The following is a 22,037-nucleotide window of genomic DNA, read 5'->3' as shown; positions in this document are numbered from 1 at the left end:
CAGAATACTGGGTGAATCGTCTGTATGATAATATTCTCCCAGATGGTGTACACTAAAGTACTAGCTGTTGTTGTTGTTGCTTTTGAATTAAGCAGAAAGCTATACAATGACTTATCTGTGTTCTGCTCACCACGGCTATCGAAACCCTGTTTTTAGCGTTGTAAGTCCAGAAACATACCGCTGTGCCGCTGGGGGTAAAGCACTAGCTGACCCAAATATAACTGACATTTTATTTCCCTTTCTGCAAGTTGCCTTATGCGTTTCACATTAATAAAAATGTTGTAATTAGCTGGTTTTGATTAAAGTAGAACTGAACGAATGAAAGACCATCAGTAGTTCAAAATTTGTACCAAATGTAAATATAAACACTAATAATCACATTGAAACTACTGTTAAAACGTTTTTACCATAAGCCTAATTAACCTAACAAAAATATATTTAGGCATTTTCGTGTAATAATCTTTTATTTATTTATTACACAGTCACAGTTTTAATCGGTAACTATATGTTAACAGCAAGGTTTTGTACATTCTTATAGCATAATTAACGAAAATTGGAGTTTTCTGTCGTATAGTCAACGTTTAAAAAACGAATTGATATAATATCTGTTTCTGTTGGTGTTTCAACTGAACCAAAATAATTTAATGACAAATTTGTTACGGTTGCGCTGAAAACCCAAGACTTGAAATTTTAAGGTTCCAGCTTCGTTTGGCTACGAGTAAGAAACGGATCGATTTGTTTGGTAGTGTATAGGTTATTTTCTTCCGTCTTTCTTATCGGCTAATTATCTCATAAGAAGAAGGAAAGGAACTGAGTGTCTTTAAACTTGTACCTTTCCATATAGCTTGCATATATTGTAGACACACGTGTGTAGAGACTGGTCGGATAACAACTGTCACGTTACTTCGCGCGCTTGTGTTGGAGTAATAAACAACTTACTGGCGTCGGCAAAATGGATAAAGTGGATATTTTCCCCATAATTTGCATGAAAACAGACGACTTACTATCTAAATCGATAATTCTGATGATATACCTTTTCATGCCTAGATGAAATCTCTGTGTGTGTGTGTGTGTGAAGATCGCTACACTTGTACTGTCACAAAGTTTTACAGATCTGATTCAACTCGAAAGACAAAGTGTATCAATACTTTTCGATGGTCATCTATTTCAGTTTGATTATCAGTTGGTTGTGATATATGTTTGTTTCATAAGGATAGAGAGAGGACGGAAGTCGATAATACTTTTATACATAGGTTGATTACATATGCTTATACATGTGCGTTAAATCAATTTAGGCCCAGCATGGTCAGGTTGTTAAGGCATGCGACTCGTAATCTGAGGGTCGTGTGTTCACGTCCCCGTCGCACCAAACATGCTCGCCTTCTCAGCCGTGGGAGCGTTATAATGTGACTAAATCTCACTATTCGTTGGCGAAAGAGTAGCCCAAGAGTTGGCGCTGGATGGTGATGACTAGCTGCCTTCTCTCTAGTCTTACACTGCTAAATTAGGGACGTTTAGCGCAGATAGCCCTCGTGTAGCTTTGCACGAAATTATAAAAAACAAATCAATTTACATTTTGATGCTCCATCACTCAGTATCTTGCCCCCAGAGTAGCACAGCGGTATGTCTGGACTCATACCACAAGAACCAGAGGCACAGCGGTATGTCTGCGGACTCGAACAACAAGAACCTGGGGCACAGCGGTATATCTGCGGACTCGTACCACAAGAACCAGAGGCACAGCGGCATATCTGCGAACTCATACCACAAGAACCTGGATTTCGATACTCGTGGTGGGCAGAGCACAGATAACTAGCTTATTGTGTGGCTTTGTGCGTAATTCAAAAAAAAAAAACAAGCCACAAACTTGGTACTACAACAAGTAACGGGAGTTATATATTTTCTGTTCCACATAAATGAACATTTGATCTACATCGGCCCAGCATGACTAGGTGGTCAGGGCGCTCGACTCGCAATCTGAGGGTCGCGAGTTTGAAACCCCGTTACATTAAACATGTTCGCCATTTTAACCATGAGAAAGAGTTATAATGTAACGATCAATCTCACTATATGTTAATAAAAGAATAGTCCACGAGTTGGCGGTGGGTGATTATGACTTTCTGCCTTCCCTCTAGTTTTACACTGCCAAATTACAGAGGGGTAGTTCAGATAGCCTTCATGTAGCTTTACGCGAAATTCAAAAACAGTGATATATACTATGTTCATTGCTACTTCAAACAACGTACGATATAACGCAGCCATTGATACATCAGATAACATTTGATAATTATCATATTCGCCGCTGCTTAAGAAGGAAGTGGGAATAATTCAGTTAAAATGGGATATATAATTGTTATATTTACTGAAGGTATTCATAGTAACATAAGCTATGTGAGGTAGGTCATATTTATTGCTATAACTCTGTTCTGTATAAAGAAATAATGAAGTATAACGTTATGTCATGAGATTGGCTGTCGTCAATGTACCTTCCAAACAACAATGTTGTATGGCGTTAAATTATGAGATTGCTGTGTAGAGCTCACAAACAAAACATAAGAAGGCACTTTGTCTCAGATCGTTTTATTTTGGTGTCGCTAAGAGAGAGAGATGTTCTATGGTTCTTCTAAATAATTTGACACGATTGCTTATAGTATTACGCAACTCTCTTCATTGTTATTAAATCAAATAGAGAGCTGATTCTTGTATAGTTCTAATGCAGAAGATAGTCCAAGAAGTATAGAAACATAATGTAATCCACTTTATGTGACGAGCACAAGTTTTATTTTACACAAATCTAAAAACTAATCGCCAAGAAAGCATTTTTACGTATGTTGTCAAACTATATCCAAGTGTTTGGTAACGTATTCAAAAAACACTTGAGATAGAGAGATAGATAGATAGAGAGAGAAATTGATAAATAATCGGACAACGAGACGTGTTTGTGTGTGTGTTTATGTATAAAATTAACTCAATTTTTGTATGTGATTGCTGCTAGAAATTTGACGCTTTTGATTCATATCTGTATCTCTATTAGAGAAACGAGTGTGTTCAGGTTACGGCTTACTTCACGTTGTTGTCTAGCACCCAACCTGCCAAGTTACTAGAAAATTCACATGATGAATGCGTTTCATGGGTTTCATACATATTTCATGGCCAGAAATGGAGTGTTTGAAGAGACGGGGGTAAATAGAAAAAAAAAAAATCCGTCTAGAGAATCATGTCTTGAGGATGTGTATGACATTGAATTTCCTTATATTTCAGTAAAAATCCGGATTACCGTATTGCTGTAATTTAAGAAAGAACAATGGTTTTCTTGCTTCCTGTTTTCTCGTATATTGTAATAAAGACTGTTAATGATATAAAACATGAATAATGGCCTGTAACAAATTTTCTAAGCGCGTACCTTGTTGTGAGCTTTCATTGATTTGATCTGGTGTCTCGCAAGTGCAGCTGTGGATAGTTTAGATAAGAAAGGAGATAGGAAAGGAACATGAACGTGTTTCTGTTCATGCATATCCCACACATTTAATGTGGCAGCGTTAAAACTCTTCAGGGTTAATGAACGTTTGACTCACATGTTTCTGTTTATTTCATGCTCTTCACTTTTAATCTGTTTTGTTTCTTTTTCTTCGCAATTTGTGTGTATATAATTTAAATATATACACATCACACACACACATATATAAACTTAAAGCTAATAAGTGTTTTTTATATAATTCTTAGCGCTATAAATGCTGTGAAATGTGCTCGTTACATGTTATAATTTAACAAAATTTTCGCATGGTAAATATTTTATTAAAATGTTATGATTGTTTGTTTTTTTGAATTTAGCGCAAAGCTACACAAGGGCTATTTGCACTAGTTGACCCTAATTTAGCAGTGTAAGACCAGAGGGAAGGCAGCTAGTCATTACCACCCACCGCCAACTCTTGAGCTACTCTTTTTACCAACGAATAGTGAGATTGGCGGTGACATTATAGCGTCCACGCGGATTACGAGTCAAGTGCCTTAACCAACTGGCCATGCCAAGCCATTTTATATTGTGCTGATTTGTATTTGTTTCCAGGATAATTATCTGTTCTAGTACGTGTATCGGTATCTATTATAAATAAATTAACACTAGAAGTTTTAATAACCGTATTTTAGTGTGTTCATTTTTCGTTAAAAAAATTATTGTTTCGTTTATTGATACAAAATTATATCATCTGTAATAATAATAAAAATATTACATACATCAGAAAAGTTTACTTTATCAGTGCTTCCTAAAATGACAAGTGAAATTTTATTTTACTGAACTCATTAAAATTGCATAATGTTATCGATTTTTATATGAACTGTAATGCACCTGTTATTGAAAAAAAGCGACATTAGCAACTGTATTAGGTTTTGATTTTTCTTTTTCTCTCTCTTTTCTCTACGCTCAGTGGGTCGAGGAAAGTTTCACAAACTTCGAGCAGGGGATCAATTGGAGATCGTTTGTGGTCTGTGATGTCGCCTACACAAACGTTAACAACTGGTTATGGACGCCATTTATCAAGCGTGGCGACGCCAGTCGGATGTACATCGAAATAAAATTCAGCATGCGAGACTGTAATCTTTTTCCAGGCATGGCTTTATCATGTAAAGAGACTTTTTCTTTGCTCTACTACGAGTTTGATGCTGCAACTAAAGAGCCACCACCTTGGGAACCCGAGTCTTACAAACTCGTCGATCGAATTGCAGCCGATGAGGGGCGGTTTACGTCGTCTAACGAAGTTATCATCAACACTGAAGTTCGAAGTATTCCAGTTACCAAAAAAGGTGTTTATTTTGCCTTCCGTGACCAGGGAGCATGCCTGTCGTTAATTGCCATTAAAGTCTATTATGTCACTTGCCCCAGCACGACGATAAATTTTGCCTATTTCTCCGATACTTCCACTAGTGAACAGGTAACAGAAATTGTTGAAGTTGAGGGGCAATGTGTTCCCAATGCTGAAGTCGTAGAACCTCCAAAAATGCTCTGTAAAGGAGACGGGAATTGGACGCTTCTTGCAGGTGGTTGCAAGTGCATGCCGGGATACGAAGCTGACGGACAGACTTGTGAAGGTAAGTGAACAATTTAACTGGAAATAAAAATTTCTCAGTACCTTTCTAATTTTTATCGGCTTTCGATTGCTTACTGACAAATGGTTATCTGAGGACTTGAAAAGGTGAAACGGAAATTAGAAAAACATTTCATGCATTCACACTTTGCTGTGCTAAACATTTAAAAATCCTTAACACGACTTTATTGTGTTTTATTAAAATTAGGCACCATTGAAATACTGATACTGATAATTAAGTGTAGTAAATTTGTGGTATCGAAAAGGACTTGGGGCACCTAGCCTGACTGTAATAGAAATAGCGCGTTTTAAGTTGAATACATTAATTTGATGAAAATGTTTAGTTTTAAAAATAATCTATTTTGAGAGTATTATTCAAAATGTATCATTTTATGTGTTAATTTTACTTCAAAATATTATTTATGTTTTATGATTTCACTCGAAAGATCTCGATTGACAATGACGATCAGTAAGTGTGCTAGAAATTATGTAGAATGAACGAAGTCATAAATCGTTTGGGAACGCTACAGGTTTGTATTTCTGACTGTTTTTTTTACTGAAATGAGGAATACTTGATCAATACTTGTTCCTTTATCTGAATACACGTATGTTAGTATTGGCGTTTAGGTGGGTGGGGAGGTGGTTTCGTTTTGATACGTACAGAACGCTAGTAGTGAATATACATGATCAGTGGTGAAAGAGATGTGACTTTACATATGGAAGTCTTGTGTTTTTTTAATATTATTATATTTTTGGCCTTAGGTAATTCATGGATATTGTCCTCCCAATATTATATAGGACACCTATCGTCAATTAAAGACATTTTCATATAGGTGCCCAATAATATAGGAAGACCTATTTAGTTACTAAAAAATTACATTCACCAGATTATTATGATTAGCAATGGTATTTTTTATATATTTTTTACTTTGGAACTGGATTGTTTGTTTGTTTTGAATTTCGCGCAAAGCTACTCAATGACTGTCTACGCTAGCTGTCCCTAATTTAGCAGTGTAAGATTAAAGGGAAGGCATCACCAACCACCACCAACTCTTGGGCTACTCTTTTACCAACGAATAGTGGGAATGACCAAAACATTATAACGCCCCTACAGCTGAAAGGGCAAGCATGTTTGGTGCGTATGAGGATTTGAACTTGCGACCCTCAGATTACCAGTCGAACGCCTTAACCCACCTGGCCATGCCAAGCCATTTGTAACTGGATAAACTTGCAGAAGAAAATGTCTTTAATTGACGATAGGTGTCCAATAATTATCAAATGATCAAAGGAAAGGCCACTATAACCATCCCCTCTTCTTCAAGTAGCTATAATAATGTTTTCAATAATAAGTTAATTATTACTTGCCAAAAAGAAATTTCAAACCTGATGCACAAATTAAAAAAACAAACAAATAACCGTTAGTAACTTCGTTACTGGATTATTTGCTGATTTGTTGAATAAATATGGTTACGACCGATGTGATGTGTTTTCCGAGAGAACAACTTGAAATATCTTGTAAACTGACAGGAAAACTTTATAAAGAGTTATACATGAATGAACAAGATATCTGACTGACATTTGTGGTCATGAAAACCAACAATTTTATGGGTCTGTGCTTAGAGAGACTACTGTTGACATTTAAAAGTTGTAGATAATTGTAACTTTAAGTTAGTTTAGATACCTGTATTACAAATAAAGAAAAACATATTACACACAAAAAACTGACGTGAAAGAAAACATTTCAAAGCACTTAAAAGGAAGAACGAGTGTTCATTCAGTGATAGCAGGAATGTTGAAAAGAGTGTTTGAAAGTTTAGTAGGTTTACTAAAAAATAACACAAAAACAGATAAATTGAATAAGCCTATTTATATGCGCTTTAATAGATGTGGACAAACAATAATAAAAATAACTTTGAATACACTTGTTATATGAGTGTGTGATCACACATTCAAAACTGCAAGATAAATCAACATAAACTATAAATATCCTAAACGAGCAAACATAAATCAGTCAAGTAGAATGAATAATCTTGAATTGAAATTGCGCAGTACAATAGGTAAAAAGTTATTTCAGTTGCAAGAAAAAATTGTGTATATATACACCTATGTTTGTGTGTGTGTTTACATATATATTTATGCCCCCTCCATATTTTTAAAATCCCAATTAACAGTATTGAGCTTATAACACTTTTCATGGTGTGTAACTTTTCTTGTAATTTTTCTGTTACGCTTTCTGAACACAAGCTTTGGAATTTGTATGTGTTACTTCCTGACTAAACTTCATCATTATAATTGCTTTGCTCGTGCAAAACGCATTTTTCTCTCCAGATATAATAGCAAAGACTTCCAACAAAATTATTTGTTTCCGCTAATCTAATATCAAGTCATTCTCGGCTCCAATTATTTCCTTTGCTTTCAAAACCAAAAGCTATTCTGTTCAGTGTGTCTTCTCTAATGGGAAAGATTTGTTCCTTCTGGCTTTTCCAATGTTTGTTTTATATTGGCAAGGAATTGCTTTGGACCCTACACATTGAGTTGAATCTACCCGAATATTACTGGTTAATAGCAAACGTACATTGGCCTGATCGTTTTGGCTGGTTTTGGATTACTGACCGTTAACTCAAGCTATTAACGCATGTAGTACATGATTTTCGCGTGAGTCAACTAATGTAATTTCATCAATATTGCGGATTGATAACAAAACCAACCTTAAAATTCAGTAACTATACTTATGCCCTCTAAAGCTTATCCGTAATTCAGACCTTTCTGTGGGATCAGTTGTTAATATTTACACGGGATTATTATTACTCCGATTCATTTTGAATCTATACTTCATGTTTAATTAGTTAAGGTAAGATAATTCGGAACAATCTTTAGTACGAAATTAAGCTCTAAGTCCTACAGAAAGAATGTGAATGGTTAATTTACCTAATAAAACCTTAAGCAGTGTATAGAAGAGGTGAAAATGTTTTAAAAATATAGAAGGATATATATGAACAGAGAGGATGACATGAGGTCAATGTCCAGTAAGTCATTTATCCTCAACATTGACCAAATGTCCTGGAGCTCAACTGCCCTGTAGTTCTATAAAGAGGCCTACCTGTTCAGCAATGCCCAAAACGTAATTCCCGCCTAAATAGGATCATCTTATTCAAGTACATACTTACGCACCCTTTAAATAATAGGTTCCAATGAGCACGTTTTCTCAATTACCTGTTGACAGGTTGCTAAGCCTAATCCTGCTGCTTTGTTTATTCAACGTCTTTGCTCTTCTGTCCGCCCAGCCCGGTTTGACCTTACGACCGCGCGCCCCTATGCACGTGCATTTTACTTACGATTCTGTCGACTGTCATGTCGTATTCTTTCTTCCTAACTGACTGCAGTTCAAGGATAAGAGTCTAACCTTAGTTATCCTGTACGTCATTAAAACACTGGTTTTGTTAATCCACGTGTTAATATGTCTGAACCATGTGTAGCAGGTTCTCCTTTATTAAGAAAAGGTCAGGGGTCACAGCTAAGAAAATTATTTCGCCATTACATGCATGTAATTTACAGAAATAATAGTGTGAAACATTTTGTATTTTCCATGTACGTAAAATGTGAATTGAAAGAGAAATACAAAAATCAAGTTTCTTTAACCCTAACCGCTTGTATATAACGTCATCAGCACACCTGGGCTCCATGGATGCGGACAACTTTCTCGGCTGTTTATTTTTTTTTACATAATCATAACATATTTATATCCATTACTGCAGTAATTGTCAAACAGAAACCCTGAATCGATATGACACTGGTGCTTTTTGATACAGGTAGACGGAATATGTAGCTATACTTTATATTTATCTGAGGTTCACCATCACTATGCATACAGTTCACCCTAAATGTTTATTTCACTATATGTTTTTTAGAGAATAATTCATCAGAGTTGCACAGTATCATCTTGTTTATTTGCTTATAACACTACTGTAGTAAGCATGTTTGCACCTTGGGTCCCACCAGATCCCAACACAAATACATCCTAATAGTAGGTTATTGTTTGAAAATACAACAAACAGGTTATTTACAATAATTATCAGAAAAGATTTCTATAGAATAAGGCATTATAAGTAGTCATCACAGAGAACACTTGTTGAGGAATGAAATGTTATGCAGTGTTATGGTAGTCTCATCATCATATGTCGGTGAATAGTGACTTGAATTTAGGAGAATAATAAATATTGCAGTGTTATGGTAGTCTCATCATATGTTGGTGAATAGTGACTTGAATTTAGGAGAATAATAAAACTTTGGCATTTTTGATGCACTGTTTTTATGAAAAGTTGTTTAGTATTGTTTATTTGTATGCTGAAGAACAATGGGATTTTGTAATCTCTTGATTTGTCGACGTAGTTCATTTATAATACATATATTTTTATGTTGTTTACATTTCATGCTAACCCCAATAGAAGTTGTAATGCAGTTGGTGTTTTGGAATTTCAATTCAAAGGTTACTGTAATGGTAATTTTGTGTTGAGGTCCGGTTTAACCACAGTTGTTCCACAACATAACGTTTTACAGTTGTGGCGATGAAAGATAAACATAAGAATATGTTCTTAACGTCATCATGTACAAGTGGGCGAACGTTGTCAGTAATAACAAAACAATAAGTTGAAAAATATCAGTTCTTAAAATGTAATCAAAATGTGCGTAATGACAAAACGTATAGAAACAAAAATTAATGTTACGAAGTCAATAAGTGGTGTTATAACTGAACAGGGTGGCTCTTAAGTCCCTACCTATCCATATGTTATTATAAACAACGTTATAATACTAATGATGAGTTGAAGGCAGCTTTTACCGCGGCATTTGGAACAATAACCCCTGCTATGTTGAGGAAAATGTCTCTCAGAACATGGCGTCGTATAATATTATGCAGCGAGAATGAGGGACAGCACACAGATACACTGGATACATAAAACATATGGATGGGTAGGGACTTACTGGCCACCCTGTATAGCAGCATTCAAAAAAATTTGAAAATAGTCTTTCAATTCGATTATACACAAACGCAGGCAGAGGTGTCGCTAGGCACTGACACAAGTGGCTCGTGCCCCAATCCTACTTGACAGTGCTCTGAATCCCTACTTCGTTTCTTGAAAAATCAGAACAGAAAACCATGATCAATATCATACTGAAACGGCGAAAATTCCCTCGCCAATGGGCCCGAGCCTCGAATTTATTAAGTACCTAGTGACGCTTCTGAACACGGATGAGAACCTGCTCTACAAGAACAGTTGAACACAACTGAAAATATTAGAGAACCAGGTCCAGGTGCTTAAACCTATGATGTCCTTGACCTAACTACACAATCACTGTCTGCGGGCAATTACAGATGGGCAGCCCAGTAATGACACAAAAGAAAGAATAAACAACACAAGCAGAATAAAAATAGCAAAGATATAACATACAAGATATGAAAGTAAATAAAACTAAATCTAAGAAATAGAAGGGTTTACGATCCCCAACAATACATAATCAAAAGCTACTAAATCTCCTCTTTTGAATGCGAAATATTAAGTCAAATGCAAAGAAAGGAACCAAAAAAAAAAAAAAAGATCGCTATTTAGCAAAGCATAGTAAGAAAAACTAGTTAAAAACAGTAAATTTAATTAAAGCTTTTGTGACTTCGATTGGGCTGAAATACCCTTCACTCATCTCTAAGTTAATCTTCCCTGTTCCATTTTACTTTGAAAAAAATAGTTAAATAAATAAACCGAGTAACAAAAATAATAAAATAAAATTATAACCTGTTTTAAGACTATATAACAAAAAGAATTAACTGTAAAGGAACGTTAGAGTGGGAGATTGAGTGACGTCATGCATTTAATATGTCCAAACTGTCACTAAATATGAACCAGTTGTACTTAAGACAAAAGAAAGTCGGCTAGCTGAAGAGCAGTAAGAACTGTCCGTAATTATATCTTTCAGAATATAATTCGAAATATATTTATTTAAAAATAATATGTGGATTCTGATTATGTTGGAAACGCTATTACCATTAAATTTTTCAGTTAATAATTTAATATGGAATAAAGGCATTCGGAACATATATGGAAGTTGTTGTTATTGTTGTTGTTGCTTAAATTCAGTTTGTCAGTAGTAAGTAGGATGTCTTAATCAAGAAAATGACTAGAAAATATCATTTGATTGGTTCTTCATTTCCATGGAATAAATGGAAGAATTCGTTTGTTCAAAGTCTGGATTGTTGAAAGAAATGATATCTTCTATGTAACGAAAGGTAAACCAATAATGATCCAAATTTAGTTATTTTGAAATGAATAAATGCTCTTTATAGAAAGGATATATATTAGACACATTCGATGTGTGGTTAAAACCAATTGGAACTCCCAGTTGTTAGCTCAGCGGCAATTGTAAATGATTATAACTCTAAAAACCGGATTTTGGTACCCGTTGTGGGCATATCTTAAGAAGCTCATTGTGTAGCTTTTGTGATGACGAGAAACCAACCTGAAGTAAAAATGTATCTCAGGGCGGCTGGTATGGGTATTAACACTTTTCCAAAATAAGGCAAAGAACAACGTTTCGACCTTCTTAGGTAATCTTCAGGTTTTCTGTAAAAGTGTTAATACCCCATACCAGCCGTCCTGAGATACATTGTGTAGTTTTGCATTTAACAACAAGCAAATAGAACTCTTCGGAACCTCCAGTTCTTGGTTATAAATATCATGATTAAATTCGATAACATTGTTAAATATACAATAACTGAAAACATTTTGCAATATTCCGTAATTAAAGGTCAATGAAATATTTGACACGTATTATCTGGACAACTGATGACTGTTAAGACCCGTCAAAGGTACTTTAGAGAAAACAATGGTAAAACTAAAATAAATAGACGTGTTATTAGTATCTTGTTAATTATTAAGGTTGTGTACTGCGTCTTATTATTGTTAGTAATGCAATAACGTTTATCAGAATAATTATTAGTAATAATATTGTTAGCTAAAACATAAAATACTGAACCAAGTGGTATGACAACAGTTGGTTTTAAATTTGAATTTAATAGGAGTTTCATGCACTTTCTGGGTGTCATAAATAAAATCTACAATTTGACAGCTACGGTCAAAGGAACTTTTAACTTAGTATTTTTGCATAACTTGCTTAATATACAGTTAATATTTATTTTGCTTTCAGCAAACATGGCGTTAATGTTGATTTTCTTAAAATAGAAAGAGCATAAAACATTTTATAGATGAATCGAAATTCCATTCAGGTTTATCTACGAGTTTTATCGCAATTGTTTTCATGAACATAAGGAAGGTCGAGTTTTTAGAAGGAAATTTATAATGTATTGGATTTGTTTTCAATAGACATAAGATTTTTTCCATTCATAAAAATACCTTAGTGGGTAAATAAATACTCTTTTACTGCTTCTCCGAATAAATTAAACGCTTCCTTGTATGAAGTAATTTTAAAACGGTAAATCTGTTTGTATGTATTCTGTTAGATGTCTTTTGAAAACCTTTTTTCTGTATTCGCAAAACAATGACAACATTATGATTTGAATAAAATGAGTGAACGTTTAAAAATTGTGTCCATTTATGTAATACTGCATCTGAAGTTTTGCAAGACGTAATAGAATACGTCTGTGCATTTGTGAGTGTGCGTGTGTATGTATGTTATAACAACTGACAGTAACCCATCACGGATGTCAAGCTTTGGTCGGTTAATAGCAACATACATCACCTACAGACAGAGTCAGTCTTCATCAACCTTATCTCGTTACTTTATCTTGCACACAATGATATGGCAGCAAACTCTGTGACTTGACTTCTTTGGCATACATATGGGTTCGTTTTGCTTTTATCTTCCTCATCAGACATTCTGAGAGCTCGACTTTAGCACCTCGGCTGATAACATCGCAAACTAACGTTACCTCGGCCTAGATACAGTGGACTACCTAGGAGTGGGGGGATCTAACTTTGACACACCGAATCTGTCACCAAAACGGTTATTCTTCTGAACTCGACTCGAAGCAGTGTTTCGTCATCAAGGAATGTCGGAAAACGCACGTAAATAGTTGTTGCAGTAGAAACAGATAGCAATCACAAGTTTTTAAAAAAAACAACTCTCATTTTCTACTACAGTCTGATATATAATCGTTATATAAAGTATTTATGGTTATTTTCTACCCCTTCCCTATATAAATGCAAGTTATTTCTTTTCAAACTTTTTATTTAAGTAAATATATTTTCTTTAAAGTAGTATGCAAAGCTACGTATATCCGTCCATAATTTTGATAGATAAGAGGGAAAACAACTCGATAACTGTTATATGTTTGACTGGAGGGATTTGACCATCACTCTTGTTGCACGCCCAATACTGCAAAGTAGGAATTGTATTTTCTGGCAATGGATTACGAATCATAAATACTCGGATTCACAGTCCAGGCGTGCTAGCAAATAGGCCACGCTCGGGTCCAAAAATTTATATGTATAACTTAACAAATCCTTAACATTACTGAATATGGGAGAAAGTGCTGCTACACCATTAAACATTGAAAAAAACAGTTATATCAAACATTATAAAAAATAACTAAAGATATCTAGGGAGCAAAACAAGAAGTGTATTATTGAGACGCCTAATTCAAACGCCTGCTGTAAACGCCAGGTCAAGAGGTGAAAGTTTCATACCTGACTGTCCCCAATCCTGACGATGTTGTAGTCGTGAATAACACGAACAAACACCGACTCAGACAGATGGTAAATCATTGTCACAAAGGGAGGAGAGATCGAGATAGCATCTGACCCTCCCAGGTTGCGCAAAACACTACCAAGCACTGATCAAATTCCGATGCACATTGTCACAAACCAATGACGTGAAACACCGGTGATGATGGTTCTTCCTCTTACTTCCTATATTATCGCTAATATTGTGTGCATTCTTTCTTTCCCCAACTCCTTTCCAGGTTTTATATATTTGCAGTTATTACGTGACATCAGAATATTGTTGTTACAATGTACTTTGCTAAGAAGAATTCAATGAAACGTTTACACTGTTCTGATTGAGGGGGAAAAAATGTTTCCAAGAATTATCCATGTGTCGTAGGCAAGCCATTCTCTAGGTAGACTTAAGACGAAATTATCACAATAAAACTCGAGTTTTTCTATTCTTCAGTGATAGAAAAGCAAAAGGTGGAAGCACTTTTCGCTTTCTTTGTTTCTTGCGGGGGTTTCAACAGGAAATTGGTTCAACAGGGTTCCAAGTATTCATTACCACAACTAGTAAAATCGGACTTAAAATGAAACTTTTTTTTAAAGTATTGAAGACTATACAGCAAGTGTATTGTTGGATCTATTTCTCCTCTTTTGGATTTTATACTGAGTTTTTGTTTGTTTGTTTTTTTAATTTCCCGCAAAGCTACGCGAGGGTTATCTGTGCTAGTCTCCCCTAATTTAGCAATGTATGACTAGAGAGAAGGAAGCTAGTCATCAGCACTCACCGCCAACTTTTGGGCTACTCTTTTATTAACGAATAGTTGGATTGACCGTCACATAATAACTCCCCACGGCTGAAAGGGCGGGCATGTTTGGTGCGACGGGGATTCGAACCCGTGACTCTCGGATTATGAGTCGAACGCCTTAACTCACCTGGCCATGCCAGGCCTCTCTAATAGAGCTAATCTGTGTTAACTGCAAACATACTGCAGTATAATACATTTCTTTCAGCTATGTAGAACTATGGATTCACAGAATCCAGAATTCGAAGTATGATGTCGCTAAACTCGCTTTCAGTTATTAGAAAAATATGTATTTTTTCTTATAGCAAAGTCACATCGAGCAATCTGCTGTGCCCATCGAGGGGAATCGAACCCCTGATTTTAACGTCATAAGTCCGTAGACTTAATGCTGTCCCAACAGGGGACATTAGAAAGATGAAAATTGGTACGGTTATTTGGTTATAGAACAACAGAAACAAAGTTGTTTTGATGGCGGGTGCTTCTGGCTCACTACCTTCCGTCTGATCAGTAGTTCAGAATTCGGGACAGCTGAACCTGAACCCTGGAAATGTATTTTCAGGTTTAGTAACAATTGTTTCATCCCAATGATGTAATACTCCAATTCATTGCTTCACCCAGTGGCTTAGCGGCATGTCTGCGGACTTACAACGCTAAAATCCGGGTTTCGATACCCGTGGTGAGCAGAGCACAGGTAGCCCATTGTGTAGCTTTGTGCTTAATTCAAAACAACAACAACCAATTCATTGTTTTAAACGCATTACATTTTGGGTTAATAAGCATGGTACGTAAGTACGCTAAAAATGTGATTTTCAAAATGTAGACCCTAAGGGATCGAAAATATCTTTTTATAGCTAAGTTAAATAGAATTTTGTCATATTTTTCTTTCATATTTCTCAAGCTATTTCCTTATCTAAATTACAAGTTTTCTAAGTATTGGAATTTCTATATTTCGAACGATTAAATTTAATAGTTCAAAAGATTAATAGCTAGTGCACGTTACACACATAAAGGCATGTAACATATTAGTGTCTTCCAGCAACATCTTACTCCAGGAATGATATACTAAAAAAAAATCTTAAAATATGGGATTCAGCACACAAAATATACGAGACCTGATAAGGAGAAGAAAATGCGATACTATCAACAGGCCTAGTAATGCTATCAGCAGCAAGGAAATTTTAACTTCACGATGCACCTCCCAGAGCAGTGTTCAAACTCGCGTTCCAACTGCTGCACGTTAATGAGTGAACGCATGATTGCGTCCTTGCATTATAATAGTATCCCGAAGCAATGTTTTAACATCCCTGTTGACGATACGAGCGCTTACAGTCCCATCTCATCTTATGATATATCGTAACCGACTCTGTCTAAGAAACCGAAGTTATTCCCAATCGCTCTCCTGATACGTATCATATTATGTGTTTATGTACATCGAATTATGGAAAATGTAAAATTAACCCTGATATATTTATATCTAACAAGAATAACAGTGATAACTTTAGCGGGTTTTGCTCTGTTTTGTTTAAAGAACACAAAATATTAAATTAGCAGTGTATGTTTGTTTGTTTTTGAATTTCGCGCGAAGCTACACGAGGGCTATCTGCGCTAGCCGTCCCTAATATAGCAGTGTAAGACTAGAGAGAAGGTAGCTTGTTATCACCATCCACCGACAACTCTTTGGCAACTCTTTTACCAAGGAATAGTGGGATTGACCGTCACATTATAACGCCCCCACGGCTGAAAAGGCGAGCATGTTTGGTGTGACGGGGAGTTGAATCCGCGACCCTTAGATTACGAGCCGAGTACCTTAATCACCTGACCATACCGGATCAATAGGTATATGTTTACGTAACTATGAATTAGAAATCGTGAGTAAAAAATTAAGTTTATTACACAAATTTAGTTTATATATTGCTCACATGAAGCTAATTAACGTAAGTTATTCTGTTTCTACTTCAAAACTGTACAATGGGCTAAGTGCACTTTCTCCACCACGAGAACGGAACCCTGGATTTTTGCGCTGTAAGTCTTGAAGGTCCAGCATGGCTACTTGGTTAAGGCACTCGACTCGTTATCCGAGGGTTGCGGGTTCGAATCCCCGTCATACCAAACATGTTCGCTCTTTCAGCCGTGTAGCTTTGCGCGAAATTCAATACAAACCAAGTCTTGAAAGTCACCACTGACCCTCCGGGGGATATCTACATAAATAACCTATTTCAAGTGGGTATTTTCGATTTTTTGGTTTTAAAACTGTCGTAATAGCTTTTGTTTTTTGTAAGTTAGTGAATATATACTGTTCTATATATTTTTATTTCAAACACCTTTGGCTACACTTTCATACAGTTAGTATTTGTGTTGCGGCTAAAATAGCAACATTTTTACCCTTTAACTTCATTCAAATATATTCATGTAATACTTCTAAATTCTGATGCAGGTTGTCTGTATATTGTTATGAAATTCTTGTTATACTTAGACAGGTAAAGGACGGCTCGAAATTTGTATCTCTATATCCACTAGTAAGGAGGTAGGAAGTTATGTGCTGTTTGTGTTGTACTTATGTCGAATACATAGCTGCAACTTTCTGCAATACTCATGTTGGACTCGTTACAAAGTTTCATCACAATTAGTACCCTACAAAGGATTATGCATTGACAACTTCGGAAATTTATCTTGAACCTTCAAGATGGTCATTGCCGAGTTGTTGGAAGTTTGTAGTTTCTTCTGTTCTTATCTAGTAGTTTCTCTTTACTAAAACTGTGAATAAATAAATAGGCTTGACAGCTAAACGTTCGTCTGGTGTGAGCACGTGATTGGTAAAAGGAAGCTTTCGATTCCCCGGTATGACCCAAGCGTCCCTTGTCGGTGTTCTTTGTTATTCCTGTCGTGTCATCAAGCTTGGTAACACTTGACAAACTCTTAGAAATATCTATTACGAACTTTTCTCGCTTTCTCTACTAACAATATCATTTCGGTATTTTCTGAAACAGCAAGAACGAGTCCTTTTAACAGTACTCGTTTTTTTCCTGGTGTGTTTATTTATGTTATCCAACCTCCTGTTGGCATGGAGATTGCGAATACTAGCTAACAATAACCCAGTATGGGACACCCGGCAGTGAGACTTTTTATTGTAGTCTCTTCTATTAAAAACAAATAAGTAGTAGTTTGTCTTATCTTCTATTAAACTTAAACAAATAAAAAGGCGAACGAATAAGAAAGCGTTGTTCGTTTAAATGAAGTGTCGAACTTAATATAAAACGAAAAACAGAAACTGTCGAACTTAATATAAAAACGTGAATTTATTGTTGGTTAATCCTCTAACAATAAAGAGACTTTCATTGATATTTGGTCTGGCATGGCCAGGAGGTTAAAACACTCGACTCGTAATCCGAGGGTCACGGGTTCGAATCCCTTTCACACCAAACATGCTCGCCTTTTCAGTCCTTGGGGAGTTATAATGTGACGGTCAGCCACACTATTCGTTGGTAAAAGAGTAGCCCAAGAGTTAGCAATGAGTGGTGATGACTAGCTGCCTTCCCTCTATTCTTACACTGCTAAATTAGGGACGGCTAGTGCAGATAGCCCTCGAGTAGCTCTGCGCGAAAATCAAAACAAACCAAAACCAATCATTGATATTTAACTGTAACTTGTAAGTCAGCTACTATTGATTAATTTAATTGAATCTCAACACTTTTCACAACTTCATGTTAACGATTAACGCATAGTTTTCGTTTCATTAAGTAATAATCCAAATTTCTAGTCAAACAAAAATTGATTAGCGAAATATTGTTTAGATGTTTCTAGTAAATCAAGCTATGATTAGTTAGTCGGTGGCTAATCGAGTAATAATAAACAATAAGCCTTTATTTTTTTAGTGAAATAATAACCAAGTGACCTTTGATCAGTAAAATAGTAACTAAGATTATTTTTGTTTGGCAAAGCAGCAAGTAAATTATTTTTGAACAGCAAAACAGTGATTAGGTGATTTTTGGCTGGTAATAACACCAATCAAACAAATTGTGACTAGATAAGCAGTAACAAGATATTTTTTATCACAGAAAATCGGCAACCAAACGACATGCGATCAGTAAAACCGAAACTAGACGATTTTTGGTTATAGAAAAAAACAACAACAAGAAACTCTTTATGGTCAGTTTAAAAGTAACTCAGATGGTTTTTGGCTAAGGAATCTTCCACAACAAATGAAAAAAAAAACTGATCTATCAATCGATGTTAACTACTATATTGTTGCCAAGTTGCATCGTTTTATGAAGTATTTATTGTTGTTGGTGTACAAGCTAATAACAATAATATATACTGTGATGTAGCAGGTTTCACTAAGAATCTTAGTTTCATAGATGACATTCGATCGATGTTTGTGTAGTCAGAGCTGGCCTTAAATAAGGCTGCTGCCCAAAGGCGTCGTTAACTAGCACGCGGGTCCCGTGCCTTGAATCCCCAGTTGGTATCTTGAAAAATCAGAACAGAAAACCATGATCGATGTCATACTGAAACGCTGAAAATTCCTTCGAGTTCTGGAATTCAGCGGAAAAGCGTAGTTCAATACATCATTGTACACTGTATTCTGCAAAATGTTGAAATACTTAGTTATTATCGGGGGAAGGGGGGAGTTATAGGCCAGACCCCTGAATCTTTTTAAGTATCTCGTGGCGCATCTTCAGCTGCCTCTCTATAATGTGTATACTGGTTATTATCTGTAACATTCTTATTGTTTGTATATATAGGAGTCACTAGGTGCTTGAAAGATTCAGGACTCGGGCTCATAGACATGAGAATTTTTGGCTTTTCAATGTAATATAGATCATGGTTTTCTATTCTGATTTTTAAGATACCAACTGGGAATTTGGAGTACTGTCAAATAAAATTGGGGTATGACCCTGTGTATCAGTGCCTAGCGACGCTTTGTATGTATGACTTACGATTTTGTAGTACATAGCAAACAATCTAACTTGTGTATTTTTGTATGTACAATAAAGTATTTGTTATTGTGTGAAATTGTCGAATACCGTTTTAAAGCGTTTTTGTTGACTGTCAGATAATTGTTATTCTTCCAGTGTTTTGTACGTTCTAACGTACCTGAACCACATTTATCATAAAAAAAATTCTAACGCATTGTGACGACATAAATTAAAATATGAATATTCAACATTATCACACAATAAAAAATCGTCTAAATATATTTCACGTGCTCTTGCGTATGTCTAGTAAGAAAATTACATGAATGTAGAAGAAAGAAAAAGAGAAGTATCTTCAGAGTTATAGTTAGCCTTTACTAGCTTTAGGCCTTGCTCGAGGCTTGTCCATAATTTTTTTTAACGCCTATCGTTGTTCATGAAAGAACGTGCCCTGTAAAGGCAATGAAAATAATTAACTTTTAGAATGTAGTTTAAACTTTAAGAAGAATGTCTTACTGAATTAATTTTACTAGCGTGGTGAGTTATAGCATGCATTATAGCATCTATAAATGAGGCCTAGATTGACTTCTTGTACTTAATTAAAGAGTACCTTCGAAACAGTTGCTATGGCCACGATTAGAATATGTATGTCCTCGTGCTGTGAGGCTGATGCAGCCTCTGACAATGCTTTTATCTTAACTTGTTGCGAAGCGTAAACGACTTTTGGTTAATCAAACAATAATTGGAACCCTGAATCATAATATTCGATCATATAATCAGGAACAAACATTCATTACATAATTTAATGATCAATAGACAACGTTTGGTAACTTAAGCATTGCTGTATCGAGGAACATTTATCAGTTTAACATGCATAAACACTTTCATATGTCTGTGATTGAGCAACTTTAAATCGAGCCATTGCCTAATTATTTGTACTCGTTATAACCTGTGTAGATGATTCTTCTACATATGAGGTTTCAATGACTTGGAAAAACGTATTAATAAATGTTTGTATTTTTATTATTCTAGCGTAATGAAGTTTGGCTGTCTTAACTTTAACACGCGTAAAACACCAGCTTAAATAAGCGTATAATAATTAACTACATATTTACACGTGTACTAAAACAACATATCTTACAGTGAATAAAAAAAATTTGACGTTTACTTTCAGTTTTATATAAAACATCAAGCTATAGATCCAAACATTCCCCTGTGGGACAGTAATGAGTCTACGGATTTTCAACGCTAGAATCAAGTGTTCGATTCCCCTCACTCGAATCAACAGAAAACTTGATGTGGCTTCGCTATAAACACACACATATCGTAGTTAAACTGTTACATTATAAAACTATGTTTCGTATAATCCCAGGTGTCAGACTGGCGAAAACAAACTTTTTTTAATGTTTTTGTTTTTTTAGGCTAAAAAACAGCATTGTCAATTCCTGTCTCACTTTATTTTCTTTCCTCTTATTGTTAATTACACATTAGTAGCCTGCCTGTCTGTCAGTATGCGGTGTGAAGATCTTATGTGCTAAATCAAGTCTCTCGGCGGTTTGAAGTTCTCTGTGCAGAGAAAATTATCTTGAAATTGCATGAGGACCTTCTAAGTGTGCAAGCGACGTGGCTATTGTGTTAAGTTAGAACACATCAAAAGCCTAATCGTAGAGGCATGTTGTTCTTTTTTAAGTCGGAAGGTTTGTTTTAACTCAGCGATGTTATATAAAACAGGCAACCACTTAACTATCAAAACCGTGCTTACGTAACCAGGAACAAGTAGATGATAGTGTTAATTGGTCAGAACCTGGCAATAACGGCTAGTTTTATCAAAAACGAAAGCAAAGAAATGCACATCTGTAGTTTGATCTTTCTCTGAGGAACTATTCTGAAAAACAGCAAAAACAAAACAGCTTCAATGAACAAAGAAATGTGTAAATATTACGTATTGTAATTTATCTCGGACAATCCTTCAATTTGTTATGTTACCTAGTACGATTTAAAGTAGTCGAACATTTTAATGTTAATTTAGAAATTAAATGAACGTCGATTTGTATCAAATGTATGATATTTACCAACAAGATTTACACACACAATTTCCTTTCTTAATACAAATATATGTACCCCACCCCTGGCACAACGGGTATGTCTGCGGTCTTATACTGCTAATAACCGGGTTTTTGATACCCATGGTGGGCAGAGCACAGATAGCCCTTTGTGTAGCTTTGTGCTTAATAACAAACAACAACAACACAAATATATTTTAATATACAAACAACAATACAGTTTATAATATCGGTTATTATAAATAATGGTTTATATTCAAAAGTTTTAGAAAGTTACAAATAAAACTGTCTTCTATCTGCCCCCCGCTAGTACAGCGGTATGTCTCCGGATTTACAACGCTAAAATCAGGGGCTCGATTCCTTCGGTGGGCTGAGCAGATAGCCCTTTGTGACTTTGCTATACGAAAAACACACACACACACACGTCTTCTATCTTGTCTGGAACTGATTATTTTAATGA

At 35.5% G+C, this 22,037-nt stretch overlaps 1 protein-coding gene across 3 annotated transcripts in view; it reads left to right on the top strand.

The window, feature by feature from the left end:
- LOC143251033 (ephrin type-A receptor 4-like) overlaps window positions 1-22,037 on the top strand; it is a 194,167-nt gene that overhangs the window by 134,150 nt on the left and 37,980 nt on the right. For all 3 annotated transcript variants that reach the window (XM_076502322.1, XM_076502332.1, XM_076502343.1), the window contains exon 3: window positions 4,425-5,085. In XM_076502322.1, the coding sequence (XP_076358437.1) occupies window positions 4,425-5,085 (661 nt within the window). The remainder of the gene's footprint in view (window positions 1-4,424; window positions 5,086-22,037) is intronic.

Source organism: Tachypleus tridentatus, chromosome 1 (assembly GCF_004210375.1).
Source record: "Tachypleus tridentatus isolate NWPU-2018 chromosome 1, ASM421037v1, whole genome shotgun sequence".
Classification (NCBI taxonomy): Eukaryota; Metazoa; Arthropoda; class Merostomata; order Xiphosura; family Limulidae; genus Tachypleus; species Tachypleus tridentatus.
This window is presented reverse-complemented; position numbering and strand designations above follow the sequence as displayed.